The following is a 25,800-nucleotide window of genomic DNA, read 5'->3' as shown; positions in this document are numbered from 1 at the left end:
CATCATTCTACACAGCATCATTCTACACAGCATCGTTCTACACAGCATCATTCTACACAGCACCATTCTACACAGCACCGTTCTACACAGCATCATTCTACACAGCCGCGTTCTACACAGCATCATTCTACACAGCATCATTCTACACAGCACCGTTCTACACAGCATCATTCTACACAGCATCGTTCTACACATCATCATTCTACACAGCATCGTTCTACACAGCATCGTTCTACACAGCACCGTTCTACACAGCATCATTCTACACAGCATCATTCTACACAGCACCATTCTACACAGCATCATTCTACACAGCATCGTTCTACACAGCATCATTCTACACAGCACCATTCTACACAGCACCGTTCTACACAGCATCATTCTACACAGCCCCGTTCTACACAGCATCATTCTACACAGCATCGTTCTACACATCATCATTCTACACAGCACCGTTCTACACAGCATCATTCTACACAGCATCGTTTTACACAGCATCATTCTACACAGCATCATTCTACACAGCATCATTCTACACAGCACCGTTCTACACAGCATCATTCTACACAGCATCATTCTACACAGCCCCGTTCTACACAGCACCGTTCTACACAGCACCATTCTACACAGCATCATTCTACACAGCATCATTCTACACAGCCCCGTTCTACACAGCATCATTCTACACAGCACCGTTCTACACAGCATCATTCTACACAGCCCCGTTCTACACAGCATCATTCTACACAGCATTATTCTACACAGCATCATTCTACACAGCATCATTCTACACAGCATCATTCTACACAGCATCATTCTACACAGCATCATTCTACACAGCCCCGTTCTACACAGCATCATTCTACACAGCATCATTCTACACAGCATCATTCTACACAGCACCATTCTACACAGCATCATTCTACACAGCACCGTTCTACACAGCATCATTCTACACAGCCCCGTTCTACACAGCATCATTCTACACAGCATCATTCTACACAGCATCATTCTACACAGCACCATTCTACACAGCATCATTCTACACAGCATCATTCTACACAGCACCGTTCTACACAGCATCATTCTACACAGCATCGTTCTACACATCATCATTCTACACAGCACCGTTCTACACAGCATCATTCTACACAGCACCGTTCTACACAGCATCATTCTACACAGCATCATTCTACACAGCACCGTTCTACACAGCACCGTTCTACACAGCATCATTCTACACAGCATCATTCTACACAGCATCATTCTACACAGCCCCGTTCTACACAGCACCGTTCTACACAGCATCATTCTACACAGCACCATTCTACACAGCATCGTTCTACACAGCACCGTTCTACACAGCACCATTCTACACAGCATCATTCTACACAGCATCATTTTACACAGCCCCGTTCTACACAGCATCATTCTACACAGCATCGTTCTACACATCATCATTCTACACAGCACCGTTCTACACAGCACCATTCTACACAGCATCATTCTACACAGCATCATTCTACACAGCATCATTCTACACAGCCCCGTTCTACACAGCATCATTCTACACAGCATCATTCTACACAGCACCGTTCTACACAGCATCATTCTACACAGCATCATTCTACACAGCACCGTTCTACACAGCATCATTCTACACAGCATCATTCTACACAGCACCGTTCTACACAGCACCATTCTACACAGCACCATTCTACACAGCATCGTTCTACACAGCACCGTTCTACACAGCATCATTCTACACAGCACCGTTCTACACAGCACCATTCTACACAGCATCATTCTACACAGCATCATTCTACACAGCATCATTCTACACAGCATTATTCTACACAGCATCGTTCTACACAGCATCGTTCTACACAGCATCGTTCTACACAGCATCGTTCTACACAGCATCGTTCTACACAGCATCGTTCTACACAGCACCGTTCTACACAGCACCGTTCTACACAGCAATTACTGCCCATCAATCATGAATTAGCAGAGAAGCCAAGCTATTGTCACCAAATTGAAATTCCCTGGGTAAATAAAAACTAAACAGAAAAACAAATTCTATTCTTATGATCATATTTATGCTTTGTGAATTAATTTTTTTTCGTAGCTGCAACCATTTTGTGACTTAAAAGAAAAAAAAAAGAAATGATTTTGAGACCGCATTTTGCTATGCCACACAGGCTGGTCTCATTCAAATTCATGCAATCTCCCTGCTTCAGCTCTCTTAGCAGTTGGAAATACCACACGGGAAGGCAAATATCCACCATGGTGTGTGTGTGTGTGTGTGTGTGTGTGTGTGTGTGTGCGTGCGTGTGTGTGATTTATTTTTTACCATTTCTTTTTTTTTTTTTTTTTTTTGGTTTTTCGAGACAGGGTTTCTCTGTGGTTTTGGAGCCTGTCCTGGAACTAGCTCTTGTAGACCAGGCTGGTCTCGAACTCACAGAGATCCGCCTGCCTCTGCCTCCCGAGTGCTGGGATTAAAGGCGTGCGCCACCATCGCCCGGCTTGTGATTTATTTTTTGACAGGATCTTACTATGCAGTTACTCTGACCTTGAACTTGTGATCCTCCTGCCTCTGGACTGTTAGTTACAATAGCAAGGGCATACCGTGACTCCCAGAAAAAAAAAGTATTTTAAATATAAGAAATCTTTGATATAAATGAAAACTCATATTGTATCCAATGCTAAAGTATAGTGCTTCTTTTCCTATGATAGCTAAATTCAGTGCTGACCACACACTGGGTGGCAATGGAATAATTTAATAGTATTCTTAATGTGCATGCATGTGTGTGCCTGCATGTGTTCATGTGGGGGGTCACAAGACAACTTTGCCAGGTCTTACCTTATGTGCTTTGCTTAAGACAGGCTCCCTTAGGCACAGCACACATATGCCAGGCTAGCTGGCCTGTGGGTTTCTGGAGACACTCCCATCTCTGTCTCCCACCTTCTTGTAGACAAACTGGGGTCACAGAGCTTGGGCTAGTGCATCCGGCTTCTATGGCCAGTAGCTTTTTTTTTTTTTCCAGTTCCAAAGTCTTTATTGTTTTAGAAAAGATGATCCATTCTGTGGAATGAAGAGTTGTGCCCAGGGATCCATCAGTAATGCTGAGAACTATCATCTCTACTCATATACCCAGTCATGAGCACAAGACTTATAGTCAACCAGTTCTTCAGGCTTAAACCATAGACTGATCTCCTTCTCTGCACTTTGAACTGAATCACTGCCATGAATGATGTTCCTGCCAACTTGAATGCAAAAATCCCCTCGAATGGTGCCTGGCTTAGAGTCAGCTGGATTGGTCTCTCCCAGCATCATTCGGCCTGTCTTCACCACATTGAGCCCCTCCCAGACCATGGCCACCACGGGCCCGGAGTTCATGTACTTCACCAGCCCTGGGAAGAAAGGACGGTCTTTCAGGTCAATGTAGTGCTGCTTCAGGTGTTCCTCAGAAGCCCGAAGGAACTTCATGGCCACCAGGCGGAACCCCTTCTGCTCGAAGCGCTTGATGATCTCGCCCACCAGGCCGCACTGCACGCCATCTGGCTTGATGGCAATGAAGGTACGCTCGAGGTTAGCCATGGTCCGAAAGTTAGTTGGCTGGACGACCAGTGTGGGCGGTGAGTCGGCCAGTAGCTTTTTGTATGAGTTCTGGGGCTCCAAGTCCAGGTGGTCAGGCTTGTTGTACAAAGTACGTTTCTGACACTAACCCATCTTTCCCCAGCCCCTAAACCTCTTAGAATAGTGAGTGTATCAAAATCAGCTGGAGGTTGGGTGTGTTGTTCAGTGGTAGCACCCTCGCCTGGAGCGCCAGGCCCCGAGTTTCAGTCTCAGCAACACACAGCTGTGGCCTTGTACAGTTCTACAAAAGAGATGGAGGGTAGAACTGCACCTATGTGGCCAACTCTTCCTGTGGTGGTCTTCCCCACTCTTCCCAATGGCTCTGGTCCTCATGCAAAATTTCAAGTGTTATGTCCAGAAACAAAGCCTTTTCAAAACAAAACTAACAAGGAAGTCCAGGGAATAGCAGGAAATAAGCATCATAGAGTCTTCGAGGATTAAAAAAAGCAACAACTGGCTCAACATTAAATGACAGAACACACAGTGGGGCCGGGATGGCGAGACAATTGCACACAGGGTTTATGTCAATAGAAACCATTTCTCTTCTGCCCCGGTCACTATTTAGACACCAGAAGCTAAAGATGAGTAAGTTCTGACTCAGAAACGAGGTCAAAGCGATTATTTTTTCCTTGTCAACAAAGGAGGGCCTGACCTCGTGCACAGTGAGGAAAACACGTCTGTGGGGAGATTAGTTTTACTGTTGAGCGTTTAAAGCAAACAAACACACGCGGTTAGGCAGATGGCAGAAGAGTTCAAGAGCTATCCATGTCATACAAGGAGTTTGGGCTATAACTGCTTTGCCAATAACACCGCAAAGTGCACCCAACCTAGGCGAATGTAATTTGACATCAAGAAATAATCCGCCAAATTAAAATTAAGCTAACCCTGCCCGGTAATTTTGTACCCATTTGAAACTTCACTCTAGGCCTGCTGCTAACTGTGTGAAGCGCTCCTCATTTGAATGGCAGCGAAGCACCGGGATTCACGAGTCTCAGCTGCTTGCCGCTGAGCTGTGCACGTGGTGGGTTCTCAACCTCCTCTGACTTGACAGGTGGAGGTGGGTCAGGAAAGACTGGGGATTCATACACTCCCAAGGGAGTTGGTGTGTGGAGTCGGACGTGGGCGATCGTCCGCACCGGCGGGTTCGGACCCGGACGCCCGGCGCAGCGAAGCACCAGCGCCCCCCCCCCCCCCCACCCGAGAGCTTCGGAGGAGCAGTGGGCCCTAGCTTCTACCCAGCGGGGCGCGGCGCGGGGCGGGGCCACCAGGAGCTCCGCCCTCCGAGTAGCGGAGGTGCCTGGCGAGAGGGGGCGGGAGACGCTCTGTCCCACGCTCGCCCTGTGCTCGGTGGTTTAAAGATGGCGGCGGCGGCTGGGGTGCGGAGCCGCCGGAGGGGGAGGGAGAAGGAGAGTCTGTGAGTCGCTGGGAGGCAGCGCGGCGGCGGCTGTAAGGAGTCCTCGTGTGGAGCCGCCGGCGACTCGGGCCCGGGAGGCCTGGGCTCGGGTTGGAGAGGCCGGAGCGGCGCCAGGAGCTCCGAGGCCGGAGCAGAGGAGGAATGTGAGCAGGGGTCGGCGGGGGCGCGGGAGTACGCGAGCGGCGGGATGGGGCAGCAGGTGGGCCGCGTCGGGGAGGCTCCCGGGCTCCAGCAGCCGCAGCCGCGCGGGATCCGGGGCAGCAGCGCAGCCAGGCCCTCGGGCCGCAGGCGGGACCCGGCGGGGCGTACCGCAGACACCGGCTTCAACGTCTTCACCCAGCACGGTGAGTGTGTCCGGAGCCGGCGGAGGGCGTGAGGTGGGGGCCGGAGATGGGGTGGGGTAGGGGCGAGGTGCGAGGTGGACGGGCAGCCCTCGGGGGGCCAGGGCTGGAGGGGTGCCCGCGAGTGGGGGCGGAATCTGCTGCCATCTGGGCCAGTCACGGGAGGCGAGGCACACCCCTCCCCCCGCCCGGCTCGGCTCTCCAGCCTGGCTGGCAGCGTCTGGGGGCGGCGGCGGCAGAGAGAGCAACCAGGGGTCTTAGGGACCTAGGCTAGACTGTCTGCTGTCCTGGGACTGGACGGGGCGAGTGTGGAACGAGGGATAGTGTCCCTAGGGAGGGAAGAATGAAGGCAGGTATGAACTCAGGTTCTGGAGGTGGGAGGATAAACCGGTTGTTAACGACGGGAACGAGTCGTGCCCTGAGGAATTGGGAAATAGGTACTGCATCTTGAGATCGTGGCCTATTCGGTGTGTGTTTTATTAGTCAGGCATCGAGCAGTGTCAGAATAGTGAGTTGTGAACCCTTTTTAGTATCTCTTTACTTTCAATAGAGTATTTTCCCTAAACTGAAAATGAAGGGCTTTGCCAAACCACCCTGTTCTGTGTGTCTGAGTAGGACCCAGGATTCTGAGATGGCTGGCAGGGCTGTAGATGGGTGGGTATGATTGGGGAAAGGAATGTGAGTTTTCTTTGAGCCGCAGTTGCATGTACATATATGCATAGGTGCTCTAGGTCGTATGGAACTTGAGCCGTCTCATAGCGCGTCCTCAGAAGAGCTGTCTCTAAACTATTTAAAATTACATTTATTTTGTGTGTGAGTGTGTGTGTGCGGGCGTATTCATGCAGAGCTCAGAAGACAACTCGGGGAATCCCTTCTCTCCTTCCACCATGTGAGTTCCAGGTTTTGAACTCCTTCATCATCAGGCTGGGAGGCAAGTGCCTTTACTGAGCCGTTCTGTTGGTCCAGTGTCTCTAAACTCTTAGTAGATACAGATTTTGGGCACATACTCTTATTAATTTGTGTGTCTTTATTATATGCTCTAATAATGTAATTAACAAACAGAAATGAGTGTAAGAAAGAGTGCAGTGGGAAAAATTGAGTATAGAGTTCTGTAAATCAGTGACATTGCACACAGTTTGACCGAGGCCCTGAGTTCAAGCCTCAGCAGCAGCAGCAGCAAAAAAAAAAAAAAAAAAAAAAACAATTATTATTATTTTCCCCTGAGGCCAAGTGGATCTTTTTGTTCCTCTGTAGTGTTGTCGACCCTTTTTCAGAGAACGTTCCTAGAGAGGGCAGACTAGAGAAGGGGGGAAAGGCAGAAGATACCCTAAGACCCTCAAGAGGCTGCTGATGTAGATGTGACTTCTAGAGAAAGGACTGGCCGGTAGAAACTGGTTGAGAAGTAGCAAAGTAGAGTTTCACTGAGAAGCAAACTAAAGGATAAACACTGTCCCACACCGCATAGTTTGGGGAGAGGGAAGGTTAAGAAGTGCAAACTAGTCACGAGGAAGGGGGGTGACGATAGATCGTAGCGTGCCAAAAAGAGGTCCCAGCGGTTTGTAGCTGTTGGTCGAGTTGTGTCTGAGTTCTGCATTTGGACTCCTTTGTTTCCCTTTTCCTTTTTGAATTTTTAAAAGCCGGTTAAAATGTTTATGTGCTTGGGTGTTTTGCTGCATGTATGTCTGTGTGCCATATGCATGCATACCTGATGCCCAGACAGGCCAGAAGGAAGGCATCAGGTCTTCTCCTGAACTGGATGCTTGGTGAGCTGCCATGTGGGTGCTGGTGATTGAGCCCAGCTCCTCTGCAAGAGCAGTGGGTGCTCTTAACTACTGAGGCATCAGTCCAGCTCCAGAGTTGTTTCTTAATGAAGGAGGTAGGTGATTTGGGGCCATCTGAGTTTTAAGTTTTATGTGCTCACTATTAAAGATGTGCTTGTGCAGCTCATCAAGGTGTGTGAGTTTCTATGCAGGGGCTATTCATAAAGTGTTTGTTGACATACTGAAACATTGGGAACAGGGTTAACTGCTTTCAGGAAGAAATTCATATGGCTTTGCTTTATGGGGTTACTGTGTTAAGTGTAGCCCAGTGGGCAGTGGTGACCCCGTCCTTCTTTGGCCTGTAAGAAGTCGTAAATAATGGACAAAGGGGGTTTTGAAGGCCACACTTGATTTGGGCCTGTGGAGCTGGAAAGAGCAGACTAGGTAGAAGACAGTGGGAAGTCGTGGATGAAATAGTCAGGAGACACTAGAGCAAAATTGGATTTTTTTTTTCTTTTTGTGATAAAGAGCCTAACTGTGCAACCTTGGCTGGCCTGGAACTCACTACGTAGAACAGGTTGCCCTTCAGACTCACAGAGATTGGCCTGCTTCTGCCTCCTGAGTGATGGCATTAAAGAGGTGTGCCAGCATGCACATGTGTAGGGTCTTTGTGTAGTGGAGGCCACCGTCGGACTTGCAACCCCTACTCACTCATACTCAGATGCTGGTATTATGGAAGTGAGCACCCAGCTGCCATCTTTGAGTTTGTCTGAAAGAGCTGCCCTTTAAGTTTGTAACTTGATTACTCTGAGAAGTAATAGGAACAAAACATTTAATTGAAAGAGACTGGATTATGGGTACTCTGGCAGAAAGTTTCATCAGTTTAGTTGATTGGCTGTAGTTTATAGATTTTATCAATAAACTCAGGTATGAAATATAATGCTGGGAACTTGGCCTTAAAGTCAGTGGATTAGCAGCAATGGGAGTAGGCGGTGAGTTCAAGGTGAGTTCTGTTTATTTAGTGAGTTACGAGTGCTTTTGAGTACCTGTTGCATTCTGAGAGCCTTGTGAATGTTGAATGTGAGTCCTTCATGAACTTAAGGGACTTGAACCCCCAAGACAGGGTTTCTCTGTGTAATAGTCCTGGCTGCCTTGGAACTCTATTTGTAGACCAGGCTGGCTTTGAACTCTCAGAGATCCACCTGCCTCTGCCTCACAAGTGCTGGGATTAAGGACTTGATTCTCAGCATTCTCTTTGGCATTGTGATCCAGGTGGGAGCCCTGGATCCCTGACTGTTTATTTCCTATGTGATCCTGGGCAAGTTATATATTGGGCTCAGCATTTGTAAAATAAGAATTAATAAGAGTATCTAGTAGTTTATCAGTTACTATTGCAAAGCATTTAGAATAGTGCCTTGCACATACTAGGAATTCAATGTAGGCCAAGTGTGATGGTACACAACTGTAGTCTCAGTACCAGGAGGCGGAGACAGGTGAATCTCTTTGAGTTCAACGCCAGCCTCGTCTAAAGTGAATCTCTCTCTCTCTCTCTCTCTCTCTCTCTCTCTCTCTCTCATATATATATATATATATATATATAATTCAGTGTGTCCTACCTCTTTTCATCATCCTTATTATTTTTATTTTATGTGCATTGGTGTTTTGCCTGTGTGTGTGCCTGTGTGAGGGTGTCAGAAGCTTTGGAACTGGAGTTACAGACAGGTGTGAGCTACCAGGTGGGTGTTAGGAATTGAACCTGGGTCCTGTGGAAGAGCAGCATGTGCTTTTAACCACTGAGCCGTCTCTCTAGCCCCTATTCTTCTTATTAAAAATGAGGATGTGTCAAAGTTAAAGTCAAGGTTTGTACCTGAGTATCTGGGATAAATGATTTTTATCCTTTAAAATTTTTAACCTTTAAAAAGGTTGAAAATTAGAAGCAGATGGATAGGATGTGAATATGGTAGCCAAAGACTAGTATGAAAAGAGTTGAAATAATAAATACTGGAAGAAATAAAGGTAAAGTAAGTACTTTTTGATTTTGTGGGGTGGTAGTCTGGGGGATTGAACTGAGGGCCTCACACAAGCTAGACAGTACTCTACCACTGAGCCAATATATATTCGTTACATTCATACTCTGCCACGTTTCTAGCAGTAGTAGCCCATGAAAGATAAGTTGTCCCACCTGGGAGGCTGAGGTTAGGAATGTGAAGGCATTCTTTGCTTGTACCTAAGGAGACAAGAATGGGTACTTCAGAGGACTAGGAGATTGCTCAGTGGTCAGGCACTTGCCCAGCATGTCAGGTCCTGTCTTTAACCTCCTGTGCTGTTTTAAAAATAAACAGACAACTGAGGCTGAGGCTGAGTTTAAGGCCTGGTCTACATAGCAAGTATACATTTGGCATTATTGTGAAAAACTAATCTCGGTCATCATGGAACTAATATATAAATCACTATCCTATGCCTATAATCCCAGCCCTTGGAAGCTGAGGCAGATGGATTGCTGTGTATTTGAGGTTAGCCTGGGGGTATGGAGTGAGTATTGGACCAGCAAGGGCTGTGTAGTAAGACCCCATCTCAAAAAACTGGGAAAAAACTTGCTGTCTTGAGTTTATTGAATTATTAGCTTGTAAATCCACAACTAAAAGGTTTGGTGTGGAGCTGGAGAGATGGCTGAGTAGTTGACTGCTTGCTGCTCTTGCAGAGGTACTGAGTTTGGTTACTAGAACCTAGTCTAGGTGGCTCATAACAGCTTGTTAAGTCCAGCTCTAGGTGATTTGATGCCTTCTGGCCTCCTCCAACACCTTTAAACACCCTGCCCCCCCTCAGCACGGAAGATAAATCTTAAAAGTGTGACAGAGCCAGGCAGTGGTGGCGCATGTCTTTAATCCAAGAACTCAGGAGACACTGGAAGGCAGATCTCTGTGAGCTTGAGGCCAGCCAGGTCTACAAGAGCTAGTTCCAGGATAGGCTCCAAAGCTACAGAGAAACCCTAAAAAAAGTGTGATAGACTCTTGATTTTACATGTAGATTTAAATTTTTTATATTATTACTTTGTTTATAATTTTTAAATTATTATTAAATTGTTATTGTGTGTGTGTATGTGATGTGTGTTTGAGTGCAGAGGTCCATTGAGGCCAGAGAAACAATCTTTATAAGTTCTTTCCCTTCTATCATGGGTACCTGGAATTGAACTCATGTCATCAGGCTTACATAACAATTGATTTTGCTTGCTGAACTGTCTCACTGGCTCTCCGTATAAATTTTAATATATATATATAATTTACATTAAAATTTATATATATATCTTAGGAAGTTTATCAGAGTCCATGATTTTTTTTCTTTAGCTAAGGGTGGCAATTTTTTTCATTGTTAATATCATGAGTTAGCTGTTAAAATGATTTGCTTTGCCAGAAATGTTTTTAGAAATGTAATTTAAAAGGAATGAAATAGTAGGCCATATTTTGGTATGAAAGAATGAGATATTGTATGACTTGTCAGTTTTTTAATTGAAGCTTTATAGTTGAGATGATGTTTTGTGTTGGTAATCTCTATTTGTCTTTTTGTTGTTTGTTTTGCTGTGTGCAGTAGGCTGGCCTTGAGCTTTCTTCCTGCCGTAGTCTGCCTAGTGCCGAGATTACCAGTGTGAACCACCGTGCCTAGCTGCTTACTCTACGTTTTAGTATCTGGCATACCTTTCAACAGTTAAAAGATGTCAAGTCAGTGTTGCTTCCTTTCTGAAAATTATATTTAAAAAAGCCCAAATTATAAGGTTTTGAGTAATAAAAAAATTTTAAGCTCACTATTTTAAATCATTGGAATTTTCTTTTTATATCTATAGTGTATCCCCCCACCCCCACCCCGGGTTTCTTTGTGTAGCCAAGGCTATCCTATAACTCTTTGTAAACCAGGCTAACCCTTGCCTCCCAAGTGCTGGAATTAAAGGTGTGAGCCACCACTGCCCAGCTCTATAGTGCATTTTTAAGTCTTTACAGAGTAAGTTGTGGGTACTCCAAAGTAAAATGATATTCCTGAAAGATAGCATGATCTGTTGTAGTGAACACTTACTGCATTTTGTCCATGGGAACATTCTCTATGTGTAGCCCAGGCTGGTATTGCTCTGTTTATAAAGACAGTCTCCTGTAGCCTAGGATGACCTAAAACTTGATAACTGAGGATGGCCTTGAATTCCCTGTTCTCTTGCTCCACTTTCCCAAATGCTGAGCTTACAGATGTGTGCTACCACATGGGACTTGTAGGCTGGTCTCAAACTCTATTCTATCTCCACCTCTAAGCGCTGTGTTCTAGGTATTACGATGCCTGGCAGTGATCACGAATTGTTAGGAGAATTAAATTTTTGTTGTTTTTCTTTTTAGTTTGGGTCTCACTCTATATCACAAGCTGGCAGGCAACTTATCATGTAGGTCAGAAAAACTTTAAAAAATTGTTTGGATGGGGGCTGGAGAGATGGCTCAGTGGTTAAGAGCATTGCCTGCTCTTCCAAAGGTCCTGAGTTCAATTCCCAGCAACCACATGGTGGCTCACAACCATCTGGAATGAGGTCTGGTGCCCTCTTCTGGCCTGCAGACATACACACAGACAGAATATTGTATATATAATAAATAAATAAATAAATATTTTTAAAAAATTGTTTGGATGGACACAGTAGTATATACCTGTAATCCCAGTACTCAGGTGGCTGAGGATTGAAAATTATGAATGTAGAAGAGTGTAAAATACTCACCACCCAGGCCCTCTATAGTAAATGATTCAGAACTACTGAACAAAAAGGGACAACCAAGAGCTTACATCCCCAGCCATCAGGCAAAGAGAGCACATTGGGAATGGCTCTAGTCCTTTGAATTCTCAAACCCTCCTCCAGTGACACACACCTCCTCTAGCAAGACCACACCTTCTCTAATCCTTCCCAGACTGGTCTACCGACTGGGGAGCAAAGATTCAAACATAGGAACCAACAGCGGCCTCTCATTCCTCCCACCACACCTTGTGTCCTTTGCTAGAACCTGAACTGGGTAGGTGTTCTTGTGGTTGTGGTGTTCTTGTTTAAATCACATACATATACTTCCTTTTATATATTTCTGTAATAGTGTTAGTTAAACATTTTAAACTGACAAGTAACAATTTTACTTGATAGAACTTTGTAGGTGAGGTTGAGATGACTCAGGTGGAGTCTACGGGCTCACTGACTGTTCTAGCTGAAATGGTGAGCTTCCAGTTCATTGAAAGACCTTGTCTCAAAAAATAAGGTGAAAAAGGATTGAAGAAAAACATCCTCATGTCAATCTCTGGCCTCCATGTGGGCCCATATGGGTGAGCTCACCCTCATACACATTCATGGAGCACATGCACACAGACATGTCGAAAAGAAGACAACAAAAAAGAAAACTGTAGGTAGCTGCTTTTACCATGACATCAGAATATTCAGATATGGAAGATGATCTGTGATAGCATTTTTTGTCTTAGCATTACCGTAACTATCTGGAGGAGGGCATTATTTTGCATTTCTAACACTAGAATGTATAACTGAAGTGCTCCAATGGTCTAGTATTAGAATTTACTGTGGCCGCCTGAAGTGGCTCTAGTTTCATGTTTGCTGCGCTGTGCAGTTTATAAGATGTCAGGCCTGTCCTGCAGAGCTCTTAGCTGCGGAGAGATCTTGCCAGCCAGAGTATTTTCTCTCTTCCTGTATTAGTGTAGTCTATACTTACTAATTGTACATGTTAATGACTCTAAGAGAATTTTTAGGTATAATTTAGACAGAACTGTTTTTTCAAAAACTGTCAGTGCTCAGATAGCTGTTAATCAACTTCTTCATTTAAGAAGTTAGAGGATCCTGCCCTGGCCTCCAGCGGAGAGATCCTCTTGCTTGACTCTGAGTGCTGGAATTAAAGGAATGCACCACCTTGCCCAGGGAAAACATTTATTTTTGTCCTTTATGTCTATGTGTCTGTGCGTGGGTATGTGCACTTTAGTGCAGGTGTCTATGGAGACAGAAGATTCGGATCTCCTGCAGCCAGAATTGCAGACACTTAATGGGCCATCTGCTGGAAGCCAGACTTGGGTGTTCTTGAGAAGCATCTGCTCCTGACTTCAAGCGATCTCTCTAGCCACCACCACAACTCTTTAAAATAACAACAAAAAAATGTTAAAAACTTTTTGAGCATAGAAGTGAGATTTTTTGGGTGTGTGTGTGTGTGTTTGCAATAATTCTTTGTTAGTAGCACTGGTGTTTTGGGTTACATGTGTACTCTGAGAATATCATACAAATTAGAAAGTTGTTTCAGTATTGCTTTTCAGTCAAACTTCCAATCAAATAAAAGCATAGATGAATATACATTTAATATAATAGCATCCCAAATTTAGTCTGGATTCCTTAAAGAAACAATAACTACCATGAGCTCTGGCTTCATTTTGCTTGTAAATATGCTGAGTGTGCAGTGATTTGCTGGCTTCTCCACTGTGAGCTCTGCCAGTGTTGGGTTTTCACCAGCAAAACACAGCTCAGCAGGCTCAGGCCATTTGTATTCCCTGGTTTGCTGTCCTAGGAGAGGACTGGCCTAGAAATCTTTCAGTTGATGTGGTCACGGTCAAAGGTAACTTAATAAGACAGTATATATACATATATTTTTATAGTCTACCCTTCCTTCTATGCTGATTATAACAAACTGAAGAAATACTACTGAGTTAAAACTCAAGCTTGCCACTTAATATTTTCTGGTTCCAGGTAATTATAAGAAAATATTCTATAAAAACTAACAATATATTATTTGTATCACCCATCTGTCTTTATTTATAAAAAGGTTGATGCTCAAAGCTTTTTTTATTATAGTAACTCTTTGAGTTAAAGATTGCATTTCATGTACAACGATACCTAAATGTAGAAAACAAATGTACCATAGAGGAGCTTGTACAGTAGTCAGTAAGTAGCTGGGCGTGGTGGCACATGCCTTTAATCCCAGCACTAGGGAGGCAGAGGCCAGCCTGTTCTACATAATGAGTTCCTGGACAGCCAAGACTATATAGAGAAACCCTGTCTTAAAAAAACAAGTTTAAGATTTATTTAAAACTTTAAAAAATAATTGGTTTTATGTTTCTGGGTATTTTGCGTGCATGTATGTCGGTGTACCACCTGTGTGAAGTGCCCACAATGACCAAAAGGGGCACTGGAGTGGCAGACAGGTATGAAATACAATGTGGGTGCTGGGAATTGAACTGAGTCCTCTGGAAGAGCAGCTGGTACTCTTTCTGCAATCCTCCTGCCTCTGTCCTGGGATTATAGGCATGAGCCAGCACACCCTGCTTATTTTTTGTTTCTTCTTAGCAGTATGTAGTTTTGTTTTGTTTTTGTTTTGTTTTGTTTTTGTTTTTTTTTTAGTTCTGAAAATGAACCCAAAGCCTCATGCCTGTTAGGCAAGTATCCTACCACTGAGTTATAGTTCTGCCCATCTTTTCATTTTTGTTCTTTAGAAGTTTTCGTCTTGAAGCACAAGGGTTTGATGTGGTAGCTGTGGGAAAAGTTTTAAGGAGGACTCTTTATACATATCAGATTTGGAGTTTATTGTTTTCAAGTTTAGGATATTTGCTTATTTCTCTGTTTTCCATAGTATTTGCCTTTTTTTATGTCTATATTATAGACTAATTCACATTGATGTCTTCACGGTTGGTTTTTCAATTAGCAAATTTCATCAAATTCTTTGCTGTTTTGCTTGGACTCAGCTATTCCACACTGCAGAATTGCTTCTATGTACTTCAGCAGTTTCTGTGAGTGGTGTGTGTTGGCACTACTCTTTAGTTGTAAGAAGTAGAGGTCATCTTATGCCATCCCTAGCGAACTCCCGTGCTTCACTGGCCAAGTAGAGAATTCAAGGATAAGAATGCAGCAAGCCTGTCCAGAAACAGGAAGTGGAAGGCTGCTAAAAATTCAGCCAGTATTTATTTTCTGTTTGCTCATTTTATCCTCCTCTCTAATTCTGTTCATTACACTTCCTGTATTTTAGCCCGAAAGTGATGGTCCATATAATGTTCATTGCTTGATCTCAGCTATATTTCCAGGACTGTCACCATGATCACAGCAGCTGTTAGAGTTTTTCAGTTTCTGTAATTTTGTACAAAATGATGATTGTAATGAGGCCTGAACTGTGTATTTCTCTACCAAACAATTGTCAGTAGCACTCTTGCTTCCAGTTGTGACTTCTGAAATGTGTCCAGGCAGTGCTGGATGTCCCTGTGGATATACAACTCTCTGTTGCTGAGACCCAGCAATGTGTTTGCTGTCCGCTACCACTGAGAGCAGCTACCACTGGTGTGAGGGTGTCAGGAAGCTTTAGAAGGTGGTGGTTGGTGGGGTCTTTGCCTTTTTCGTTTGTTTGTTTGTTTGTTTGTTTGTTTTTGTAGCAACTCTTTAAAAGTTTTTCAGATTGTTCCTATTAAACTTATTTTTTCTTATAAGGTATCTGTATTTAATGTGCTCTCATTTCATTTTTTCAGAAGTGGTTTAGGAGACCAGTAGGTAGCCGGCATTTATTATCATTACATTTATTTATTTTGGGGGTGGCATATGAACTAGGATGCATGTGTGGAGGTCAGAGCACACATGTTCTTTCATCCCAACTGTGAGGGTTCCAGGTATTGAGCTCAGGTTGAGACTTGGCAGCAGGCACTTTCATCTGCGAAGCCATCTCAGCAGCTCTAATGTGCTTTCTTATTACTTAAAGTTTTTGATTAGATTTTATTTATAGAGCTTGCCATTTTGGGTCATTTCGCTGAATTTCTGGATTTCTCCAAAATTCCTTCTAGTTTTTCTTTTTCCTGAGAGCAAGTAGTGTGTGTGTGTGTGTGTGTGTGTGTGTGTATATATATATATATCATATACATATATGTGTATGTATATATATATATATGAAGGTATTAGATGTTTTTTAAGAAGAAATTTGTGAGTTTGATTCTTCAACAGAGGCATAAAAATTTAGAGCTGGAAGAAACCTTAAATACAGTGATTTCAATAAAGTTGATTTGCAGACAGGCGAACTGATATTTGGGGAGTTGAAGTTGATGATGCCCCCATAGCCTGTTACTAGATGCAGAGGAAGGAAATAGTCTTTTCCTCACTCTCAACTCTGTTCTTGGCTGAAATCATTGTAACAAAAGGCAGACCAGTAAGAGAAACTTATGGAGTTGTATGTCTTCTGGTTTTCCACATAAGAATGTTTCACTTAGAGAGATTGTTTCCTGCCATTGGTTTAAGCCCCCCAGCCCCCAAAAGGGACAGATTCTTCTGTAGCCTAGACCAACCCAAAACTGAGTACACGGCCAAGAATGACCTTGAACTTCTGGTCCTCCTTACCAGTTTTTGCAAACAGCTGGTTGTGTATACTCTGGGTGTAGAGGTAGGGCTCTGTGCATCTGCAGGTACTCTACCAACTAAGCTGGGTTCCCAGCCCTTAACAGCCTTTTACTTTTTTTTTTGTATTCTCCAGTTCTCTGCTGGGGGTGGTGTATGTGCCTGCTTTTCTTTATGTTCTAAAAAGCCTTTATGATAATAGAGAAGGGGAAAATGTAGCATATTATTTATTAAAGGTTAATAAATATAATGGATTAGTTCATTTGGTACTACTTTGCAGAAATTGTGTTGTACCTTTCTCATATTTTTAGACTTATGTTAAAAGAATTATTAGTAAAATAAGTGTAGATAATTACTATCAGGAAATATGTTTCTTTTAAACAGTTTGAGATAAAAATAGGTGGTACAGACCTGTAATTCCCTCTGCTCTGGAGGTTTAGGCAGGAAAGCCTGTCTGGGCTGCAGAGTGGGCCCTGAGTGAGACTTTGTCTGAGCCGAAGCTCTTGCATAGTTATATGTTAGATCTCACATTCAGTCCCCAGTGAAGGAAGGGAGGATAGGTGACACTTAACAAAATGACGTTTCTAACTTTAAACAGATTTTTTAATCTTAAAATTATTTTTATTGTCGTTTGCTTTTGCGTGCATTTGTTTTTTGTTTTTTTGTATGTGTGCATATGTGTGCTTGAGGCAAGTGTTCTATCACTGGGCTAAGCCTCCAATTCCTTCACCTTATATTTTGAGACAGGGTCTCTCACTGAACTTGGCCTCAGATTTGGCTAGACTTGCTGATCAGCAAACCCCAAGGATCTTTCTGTTTCTGCCTTCCAAGTGCTGTGTGTGCTGCCTGGGCTGACCAGACACTGGAGTCAGACTTGGGTCTTCATGATTGCTTGGCAAGCCTTTCATTGATTGTTCTTCCCTAGCCCCCTTGGTTTTTTTTTTTTTTTTTTAAAAAAAAAAACAAAACAAAACTGTCTGTGGGTTCACTACACACCCAAGGCTGAAGGCTGGCCTTGAATTTCTAATCCCACCCCGCAAACCGTACCTCTGCCTCCGCTTCTCAAGAGTTGGGATTAGAGACCTGCACCTCTATGTCCAGTTTATACTTACATTCATAAGACTTTTGGGTTTTTTTGTGGCGGATCCTTGTAATTAGAGCATAGAGCTGTAAAGTTTTTTTTTTTTTTTTTTTTTTTTTTTTTTTAAGATACGGTCTATAGCAAGCACTGAGCCATTTCACTGGCCCTTTGCAGTCATTCATTCATTAATTCATGAGTCAGGGTTTCTCTCTCTAGCCCTGGCTGCCTGGAACTCACTCTGTAAATCAGGTTGGCCTCAAACTCAAAGAGATCCATCTGCTTCTGCCTCCTGAGCACTGGGATTAAAGGTGTGTGCCACCACCACTGACCAGCAACTTTAACCTTGAACTTGCTGTATTGCCAAAGATGACCTTGAACTCCTGATGGGCCTGCCTACACCTCCCAAGTGCTGGATTATAGGTAGGTGCCACCTGTCTGGCCTGCCTTCCTGCCTTTTTGTCCCTACCTCTGTCACCTCACTCTGTATCTTAGACCAGCCTGGAATGAACTGTAACTCAGGTTGGCCTTGAATTTCCAGAGATCCTCCTGCCCCACCCAAGTGAGGGGGATTGTGGACTGCTTACCCAGATCTGATAGCTTACCTCTGCCTCCCCTTTTAGGTTTATTTTTATTTACGTGTACGTGGTACGTGTGTGTGCGCACGCTCATACTTCTTGTGTGGAATGCTCTTAGAGGCCCAGAGAGTGTGTCAGGTCCCTTGGAGCTAAACTTACAAGCAGTTGTAAGCTAACAAGCATACGTGCTGGGAACTGAACTCGGGTCCTCAAGAGTTCTTAACTGTTAGGTCACCTTCCACATTCCCCTTAGATCTTCTTATTTAAGTGAAGCATTTTTGTGATGTTAGTTTTCTTATGTGACCCTTTGAACAGAACATTCTTAGTCTAAATAAGGCATTGTTAAGTATTGAAAACAGTGTGGAGGAAGACTGCAAGGTAATACTGTATTCCTTAAAAATGTCATGAGCTTGATTTCTTTCAAGAAGGAAGTGTGGGCTTCCTGCCTAGCTCTTTGCTGGTGTTTTGTAGAGGACTAGCACTCCCACAGTGGTGTTTGGTGATTTGTGAGTGTCCATGTCAACCAGCAAGAAGCAGAGATCTTGAAATAGGGCACATCCTTTTCCTTTAAAAAATACAATTGTTATCTTTACTTTTATGATGTAAATATTTATTAAATTGTATTAAATGATGTTTCTCTTAATGAATAAAGATTAAAATTTTACCATCTTAAGTTATTGAAGATTTCTTGCTTCATTATAGATATTATAATTTTATACTGTATCTAGTACATTTGTGTTTTATAAGTTTTAAAAAGTTGAACATAAATAGCAGGCAGTGGTGGCGCACGCCTTTAATCCCAGCACTCAGTAGGCAGATGCAGGCGGATCTCTGTGAGTTTGAGGCCAGCCTGGTCTACAAAGTGAGTTCCAGCACAGGCTCCAAAGGTACAGAGAAACCCTGTCTCAAAAAAAAAACAAACAAACAAGCAAACAAAAAAGTTGAACGTAACTAGATTAAGTTATGAAAATCTCGGTAATGGAAATTGTAATTAAAAATGGTAGCCGGGCGGTGGTGGCGCACGCCTTTAATCCCAGCACTTGGGAGGCAGAGGCAGGCGGGTCTCTGTGAGTTTGAGACCAGCCTGGTCTTTAAGAGCTAGTTCCAGGACAGGCTCCAAAACCACAGAGAAACCCTGTCTCGAAAAACCAAAATAAACAAACAAACAAATAAATAAAAATGGTGATAGTGATGAGTTTTTGCTTTGGGCTTTTGTTTTGTGATGGTACTGGGGATTGAACTGAGGGCCTCATGCACACTTACTATCAGTGGGGGTTTGTTTTGAACAGAAAATAAGGATCACAAACCATAACTAAACTCCCACGTTATTTCCAAAGGGAGCATCTCAGTTGGACCAAAAGCCTTAGAAAAGCCTGCTTTCAGTGTTGGCACTTGTCTATCTGGGAGCTTGGGTGTTTGGAGTGTTCAGGTCTGAAAAGAGTGACTCAGTCTGCTGAACTGTACAGAGTGGTTAGCACTGGGCATCTACATTCTGGGAGTTTGAAGTTGATAGAAGGCGGAGGGTGTTTATGTTACCACCTCTCAATAGAAACAGAGTTGGGAAACATTTGATCGAGTATGAACTAAATACTTAGCAGTGAAGAACAACTTTTGGAAGAGTGTTTTCTAAACTGTAAGTGTGCCTTATTGCCTCTGATGATTGTGCTTTGTATTTTCCTGTAACAAGCTCTCCACCTGGTTGGTTAGCGTATTTGGTTAAATCTCGATGCTAGGAGTCAGTGTGACTACAGGTATGTGCTGCGACCTCCTAAGTCTTTCTGAGTCTTGAAGCTAGGAGGTGGTGTTGGGGACTTTGACACAACAGCAGGTGGGATGCATTCCAACTGGAACCTACAGTGATTCTATAAAGCTTGTATGTGGAAGTACCCAGTGAATAGTTGCCATTGTTTCTTACTGTCCCCAAATAGTGTAGTAGGTAGAATAAGTAAAGCTAACGTAAGTTCAGTTCTGAAGAGGAACTGAGGGGGGACAAAAACAAACCAGAAAACCTAAATACTCTTTAATTTTTGGGTATGAAATTTCTGTTAAAGGGCCAGTATTTGCCTTTTTCTTTTTGCGATAGGATCCTCTACAGCCCAGGCTTCCTTAGAACCCACATGTAAACTGGGCTTGAGAGGCAGAGGCAGGCAGATCTCTGAGTTTGAGGCCAGCTGGTTTAAATAGTGAGTTCAGGACAGCCAGAGCTACATGGTGAGATCCTGCCTCCAAAGAAACAAACAAGCACAAACCCTCTTATGTAGCACAAGTTAGCCTTAGACTCCAACAATCCTCTTGCTTCAGCCTCCTGAGTATTGGGGTTACAGGAGGGGTTACAGGATACGTGGTTTAAAGGCTTTGAGTCTTGGTGTCTTGTTAATTCATAGAAATACAAAGCTGTAGATGGAGAACTTGGAGGCACTAAATGATTCAGAGCACTGAATTGTGGACGGCACTGAGCTGTAGAAACTATGATGAATGGTGCCTGCATGGGTTGATACATATGTGTGGGCTTTCAGTGGCTGAAGAGAATAGAAAGCTTGTAAGAACAGCCCAGTTCCCAGTGATTGCTATTTTATTATATATTCACTCTCTGCCTTTATCTTCTTTCCTTAATTCAAATATATCAGAAACATCTAGAAAACACACACACACACACACACACGAGCATTGAACCAAGCAGGTGTACTCTATATGAAAAACACTTCTGGTGATTTAGATGTAACATACTCATCCAGTTAAGACTTCACTTTAGGCCGGGCGGTGGTGGCGCACGCCTTTAATCCCAGCACTCGGGAGGCAGAGGCAGGAGGATCTCTGTGAGTTCGAGACCAGCCTGGTCTACAAGAGCTAGTTCCAGGACAGGCTCCAAAACCACAGAGAAACCCTGTCTCGAAAAACCAAAAAAAAAAAAAAAAGACTTCACTTTAGGAAGCTGGGCATAGTGGTGGACACCTTTAACTCTAGCACTTGGGAGACAGAGGCAGGCAGATCTTTATGAAGAGTTCCAAGACAACCTGGGCTATCTAATGAGACTTTGTCTCAGAAATGAAAACAAGCTAAAAGACTTCTAGATCCTAGAGTCCAAGTGCTGAGGCAGAAGTCTATAGGTCCTGAAGAACTGAGTACAAGGCTGTATCTAAATCTCAAGTTCATTGCCAGAACTGTGGTGGTTCAGAAGGACACATGGGAAGTGCATACGGACCTGGGCAGAATTCTCACCACTGATGGGCTTACAGAAGTCATAAAACAGTGACGTTACTGTGAGAAAGAAGTCTAACACCACTGCCAGTAGGAGAGCTGTGAAATCTGCCAGAGGATTTCCAACATGGAAATGGCTTGAAAGATTAACTTCTTGATGTGAAAGAACCAGGCAGACCCATGGGCTGCTAAGGCCTGTGGGTAGAAAGCCCATATTAATTCTATGCCCAACTCTTCTCTTTATCTAGCCCCAAACTCTGTTACGTTTCTCTATAATAAACTCAGTCAAACATGGGGGTGGGGAAGATGGCTATAGGGCTAGGAGGCCTAGCATGCATAAGGTGCTGCGTTCTACAGCACAGAAAAAGAGTTAGTGCCACATGGTTTGGGGCATGGAGTGTGTATAGGTACATATGTGTGTGGGTGCCCAAAGCAACCAGAAGAGGGCATTGGATCCCTTGTGCCGGAGTTACAGGCAGTTGTGGATTGCTTGATAAGAGGTGCTGGGATTTGAAGTCCGATCTGCTGCAAGAACTGTAAGTGGTCTCAGCCACTGAGTCTGTCTTTATCCAGCCCTGGTGAATGTTTTAAGATAGCCATGTTGCCCAGGCTGCTCTTGAGTTCCTCAGCTCAAATGATTCTCTGTCCTTGGTCTCCAGAGTCTTGGGATTCCAGCCATACACCATCATACCTAGCAAATTTATATTTGATGGGAACAGAAAGACCCTCAAAATTGTAGTGGGCTTCAGTGACTGGCTTTTGATTTTGCCTTTTGGTGAATTTACTATCTCCTGGGTTCTATTGTTGCTATTGAGAAAGTAACTGTCAGTGTAATTGACTTCCTGCAGACAACCTGTCATTTCCATCTGGTGGCTTTTATAAGTCGCTTTGTCTTTGATGTCTCGCATTTCCACTGCATCGTAACTAGATTTCCTAGTATTTTGTCCTGCTAGCATGATCCTTTGTGCTTCCTGAAACTAGGGCAGTTTTCGAAAAGTCAGCAATTATCTCCTCAAATACTGCCTTCTCATTTGCTAGTCTCCTTGAACGTTATTTTGGCATATTTTGGACTTTTTCTTTTGTTCTTGTGTCACTTAGCCTCTGTTCTGTAGGGCTTTTTTTTTCTTTTCTTTTTTTTTTAGTACTGTGCAATGTTTTATTTTATCAAAGTGCTTTTTTTTTACTGATCTGATCTACAATTTAATCATTTGAACCTCTAATTTCAGTTACTATTTTCATTTCTTCAAGTTCTTTCTCTTTGACTCCTTTAATAATCTTTCGGTCTTTTTTGTTGTGGCAAAATACTGTACAGATACAAGAAATATATATTTAAAAACTTTTAAGTGTACAGATCGATGACATTGAGTATATTTTTATTGAATGACAATTACTACCGTTTCTCTCCAGAACTATTTCCTCCCATCCCTCAAGACAGGGTTTCTCTTTTAACCCTGGCTGTCCTTGAACTACTTTGTAGACCAGACTCAAACTCAGAGAACCGCGTGCCTCTGCCTCCTTAGTGCTTGGATTAAAGGCGTGCGCCAAGGCTGCCCAGCTTCTTCAGAACTCTTTTATCTTCCCAGATCCAAACTTGAATCTGTTAAACATTAACTTCCTAATTTTGTCATCTCCCAAGCCCCTAGCAACCACTATATTTTTTTTTTTGTCTTTGTGAATTTGACTATCCTGGTTATCTTTAAGATTTTTTTAAAATTACATTTTTTTGTGTGTGTATGTGTGTCTGTAGGTGCCCACTCATGATGTGGCATACATGTGGAGTTAAGAGAACAACTTGAAGGAGTTGGTTTTCTCCTTCTGCCCTGAGGGTTCCAGGGATTGAACCTGGGCTGTTAGTCTTGGTGGTAGGCCTGCTTACCTGCTGAGCTGTCTCACTGGCCCTGCAGGTGTCTCACATTTAAGGGGGAATGGTATTTCGTTGTAAGTTTGTATCACATTCTGTCCAGCCCTCTGTCCATGGACCACTTGGATTACCTTCACCTTCTGAGAATTTATGTAAATAATGCATACACACACACACACACACACACACACACACGAATGTACAAATGCCTCTTTTTTTCTTTCCCCAAAGACAGGATCTCTTCTAGCCCAGGCAAGCCTTGAACTATGTAGTTGAGAATAACCTTGATCTCCTTATTCTGTTGTTTGTATATCTTAAGTGCTGAGCATATAGTGTGCCTCTCTGTATCCTCTATACCCAGCTACAGATAGAAGTACTTTTCATTTTATTTGGCTTATATCAAGACATGGAATTGTTGGATCATATGGTAATTCTGAATTTGAAGAACCACCATACTGTTTCCATAGTATGTGAAACACCAGTTTACATTCCCACGTTGTTGTGGTAGGACTGAGAATATGCCTCATAGATGCAGGTATTTGAACATTTGAACCGCTTAGCTGGTGCGGCCTTGTGAGGGAGTGTATCACTGGAGGGTTTTGAGGCTTTAAAGACTGTCTCCTCCAAGTTTTCTCTTTCTGCTTTGTCCTTGTGCTTCAAAATGAGTTCTCCTGACACCATGCCTGCTGCCTCAGTTTCCTCTGGAACTGTGATCCCAGTAAACCCTTCTGTGTCTGAGTTGCTGGGTCATGATGTCCACCACAGCAACAGAAAGTAGCTAATACATGCTGTAAGCCAAAGTAAAATAAACCCTTTCCTCCCTGGTTTCTTTGGGTCAGGCTGTTTTTCACAAAGAAAAGATGTTATGACACCCTGTTTTAGTTAGTATTCTGTTGCTGTGATAAAGCGTCCTGTCCAAAAATGTCTTACTGAAGAAAGAGAGTTTTGGCTTCCAGTTCTGGAGAGCCAAGAGTCCATCATGGCAGGGCGGCCTGGCAGCAGGTGGCAGGAGCAGGACGCTGAGAGATCCCATCCTCAGCCACCGGCATGAAGCAGAAAACTGAAAGGAGGGTGAGGCTAGGAATACTTCAGAGATCACCCCACTCGTATAATTTTCTCCCCAAAACAGTGCCACCAGCTGGGGATCAGTGTTCAGATATGGAGGGCACCACTTCTTCAGACCACTACACCCTCCAATAATAAGTACATAAGGATTTTAATTTCTCCACAATTTTTTTATTATGATTAATTTTTTTTGCCAGTCAGTGGTGGTGTACTTTTAATCCTAGCACTTGGGAGGCAGAGGCAGGTGAATTTGAGTTCGAGGTCAGCCTGGTCTACAGATGAAGTTTCAGGACAGTCAGAACTACACAGAGAAACCCTGATTCAAAAAACAAACAAAACCCTATTTTTTTTTTTAAATAGTAACCATAGCTCATAGATATGAGGTAGGGTCTCAGTATAGCTTTGATGTGCTTTTTCCTAACGAATAGTGATGCCGGCCATTTGTCTAACTTTCTTGGGGAAATTTTCAAATCCTTTGTTTTAGATCAAGCTGTTTACGTTTTTGTTCTTGAGTTGTGAACTTAGTTGGCGATGTTTTGTTTGCTTCCCTGTCATTCCTCTTTTATAATAGTAATCAAACACATTAAACTCAGCATATTACTTATATTCATGCCTGAATATCCAGTTACTCCAAGTTTACCTTTAAAACAACCAAGGTTTATTATCTTAAAAGTTCTTGGAGTGTCAGAAATGTGAGAGCAACGTAGCTTGGCTGTTGTGGCTGTTAAGCTGCTGGCCCGAGTACCAGTCTTCTGAAGACTTGCCCGGGACTCCCGCACACAGCACCACCCATGGGAAGCCTCTCTGGAGCATCCTCACACTGATGCCCGCTTTCCCCAGAGAGAGAATAGAGTACCACATAGCCTTTTGTGAAGTGGGTAGAGGCACACAGCGTTATTTCCATCTTACTCTATGTGTGAGGAACAAGTTCTAATTCTACCCGGAGAGGGAACTAATCTTCCCTTCCTATCAAAGAGTTTAGCTGAGGGGATGTAGTTCAGTGGTAGAGTGCTTTGCTCATTTGATATGTGCCAGGCCCTGAGTTTGATGACCACCACTGAAAAAAAAAATTATTATTTTTGGAGATAAAATCTTAAATGGCCCAGGCTGGTTTCAGACTTACTGATCTGCCAAGGCTGACCTGGAACTCTGATCTCCTTTCTCTCTCTCATGTGCTGGGATGACCATGGGTGTACATCACCATACTTGCTAAGATGTTTCTTTAGAGAAAGTGCTGGGCTGTCCATGGTGTGTCCCACCATACACTGTGAAGATGTTTCTTTAAAGAAAATTCTAACCAAAAATTTTATTTTATACTCTAATGGGTTTGATAGAGCTAATAATACTAATAATGTGTTGTCTGACATTATTCTAAACCAGATGACTAAAACATTTCATTGATCTTTATAAGAATGTGGAAGATAATAGAGCTCTTTAGAAGAGCCCTGTGATTGCCATTATATAAATAAATCAAGAAAAGACAGCCACATGGCAGGCAGTATGAGAG

The 25,800-nt window shown here is 43.3% G+C and overlaps 2 protein-coding genes and 1 pseudogene across 8 annotated transcripts in view; 2 read left to right on the top strand and 1 right to left on the bottom strand.

Annotated features, from left to right (window-relative positions):
• Window positions 1-3,030: 3,030 nt before the first annotated feature.
• On the bottom strand, window positions 3,031-3,638 carry LOC121455226 (nucleoside diphosphate kinase B-like). Its single transcript, XM_041662847.1, has one exon. It carries the CDS (start codon window positions 3,599-3,601, stop codon window positions 3,143-3,145), a length of 459 nt encoding a protein of 152 aa, XP_041518781.1. The 5' UTR covers window positions 3,602-3,638; the 3' UTR covers window positions 3,031-3,142.
• A 1,323-nt stretch (window positions 3,639-4,961) lies between these two features.
• The window catches only part of Abl2 (ABL proto-oncogene 2, non-receptor tyrosine kinase), a 91,816-nt gene continuing 70,977 nt past the window's right edge, over window positions 4,962-25,800 (top strand). For all 7 annotated transcript variants that reach the window (XM_041662353.1, XM_041662350.1, XM_041662349.1 and 4 more), the window contains exon 1: window positions 4,962-5,398. In XM_041662353.1, coding sequence (XP_041518287.1) covers window positions 5,242-5,398 — 157 coding nt within the window. In that variant the 5' untranslated portion in view covers window positions 4,962-5,241. The remainder of the gene's footprint in view (window positions 5,399-25,800) is intronic.
• LOC121455340 lies at window positions 19,896-21,572 on the top strand (annotated as a pseudogene).

This window comes from Microtus oregoni, unplaced genomic scaffold, assembly GCF_018167655.1.
Source record: "Microtus oregoni isolate MIOR12 unplaced genomic scaffold, Mior012 000013F_ref0000133, whole genome shotgun sequence".
Lineage (NCBI taxonomy): Eukaryota > Metazoa > Chordata > Mammalia > Rodentia > Cricetidae > Microtus > Microtus oregoni.
This window is presented reverse-complemented; position numbering and strand designations above follow the sequence as displayed.

Excerpts from the sequence above, each read along its gene's own strand:
- LOC121455226 (XM_041662847.1), bottom strand. The coding sequence starts at position 3,601 with ATGGCTAACCTCGAGCGTACCTTCATTGCCATCAAGCCAGATGGCGTG.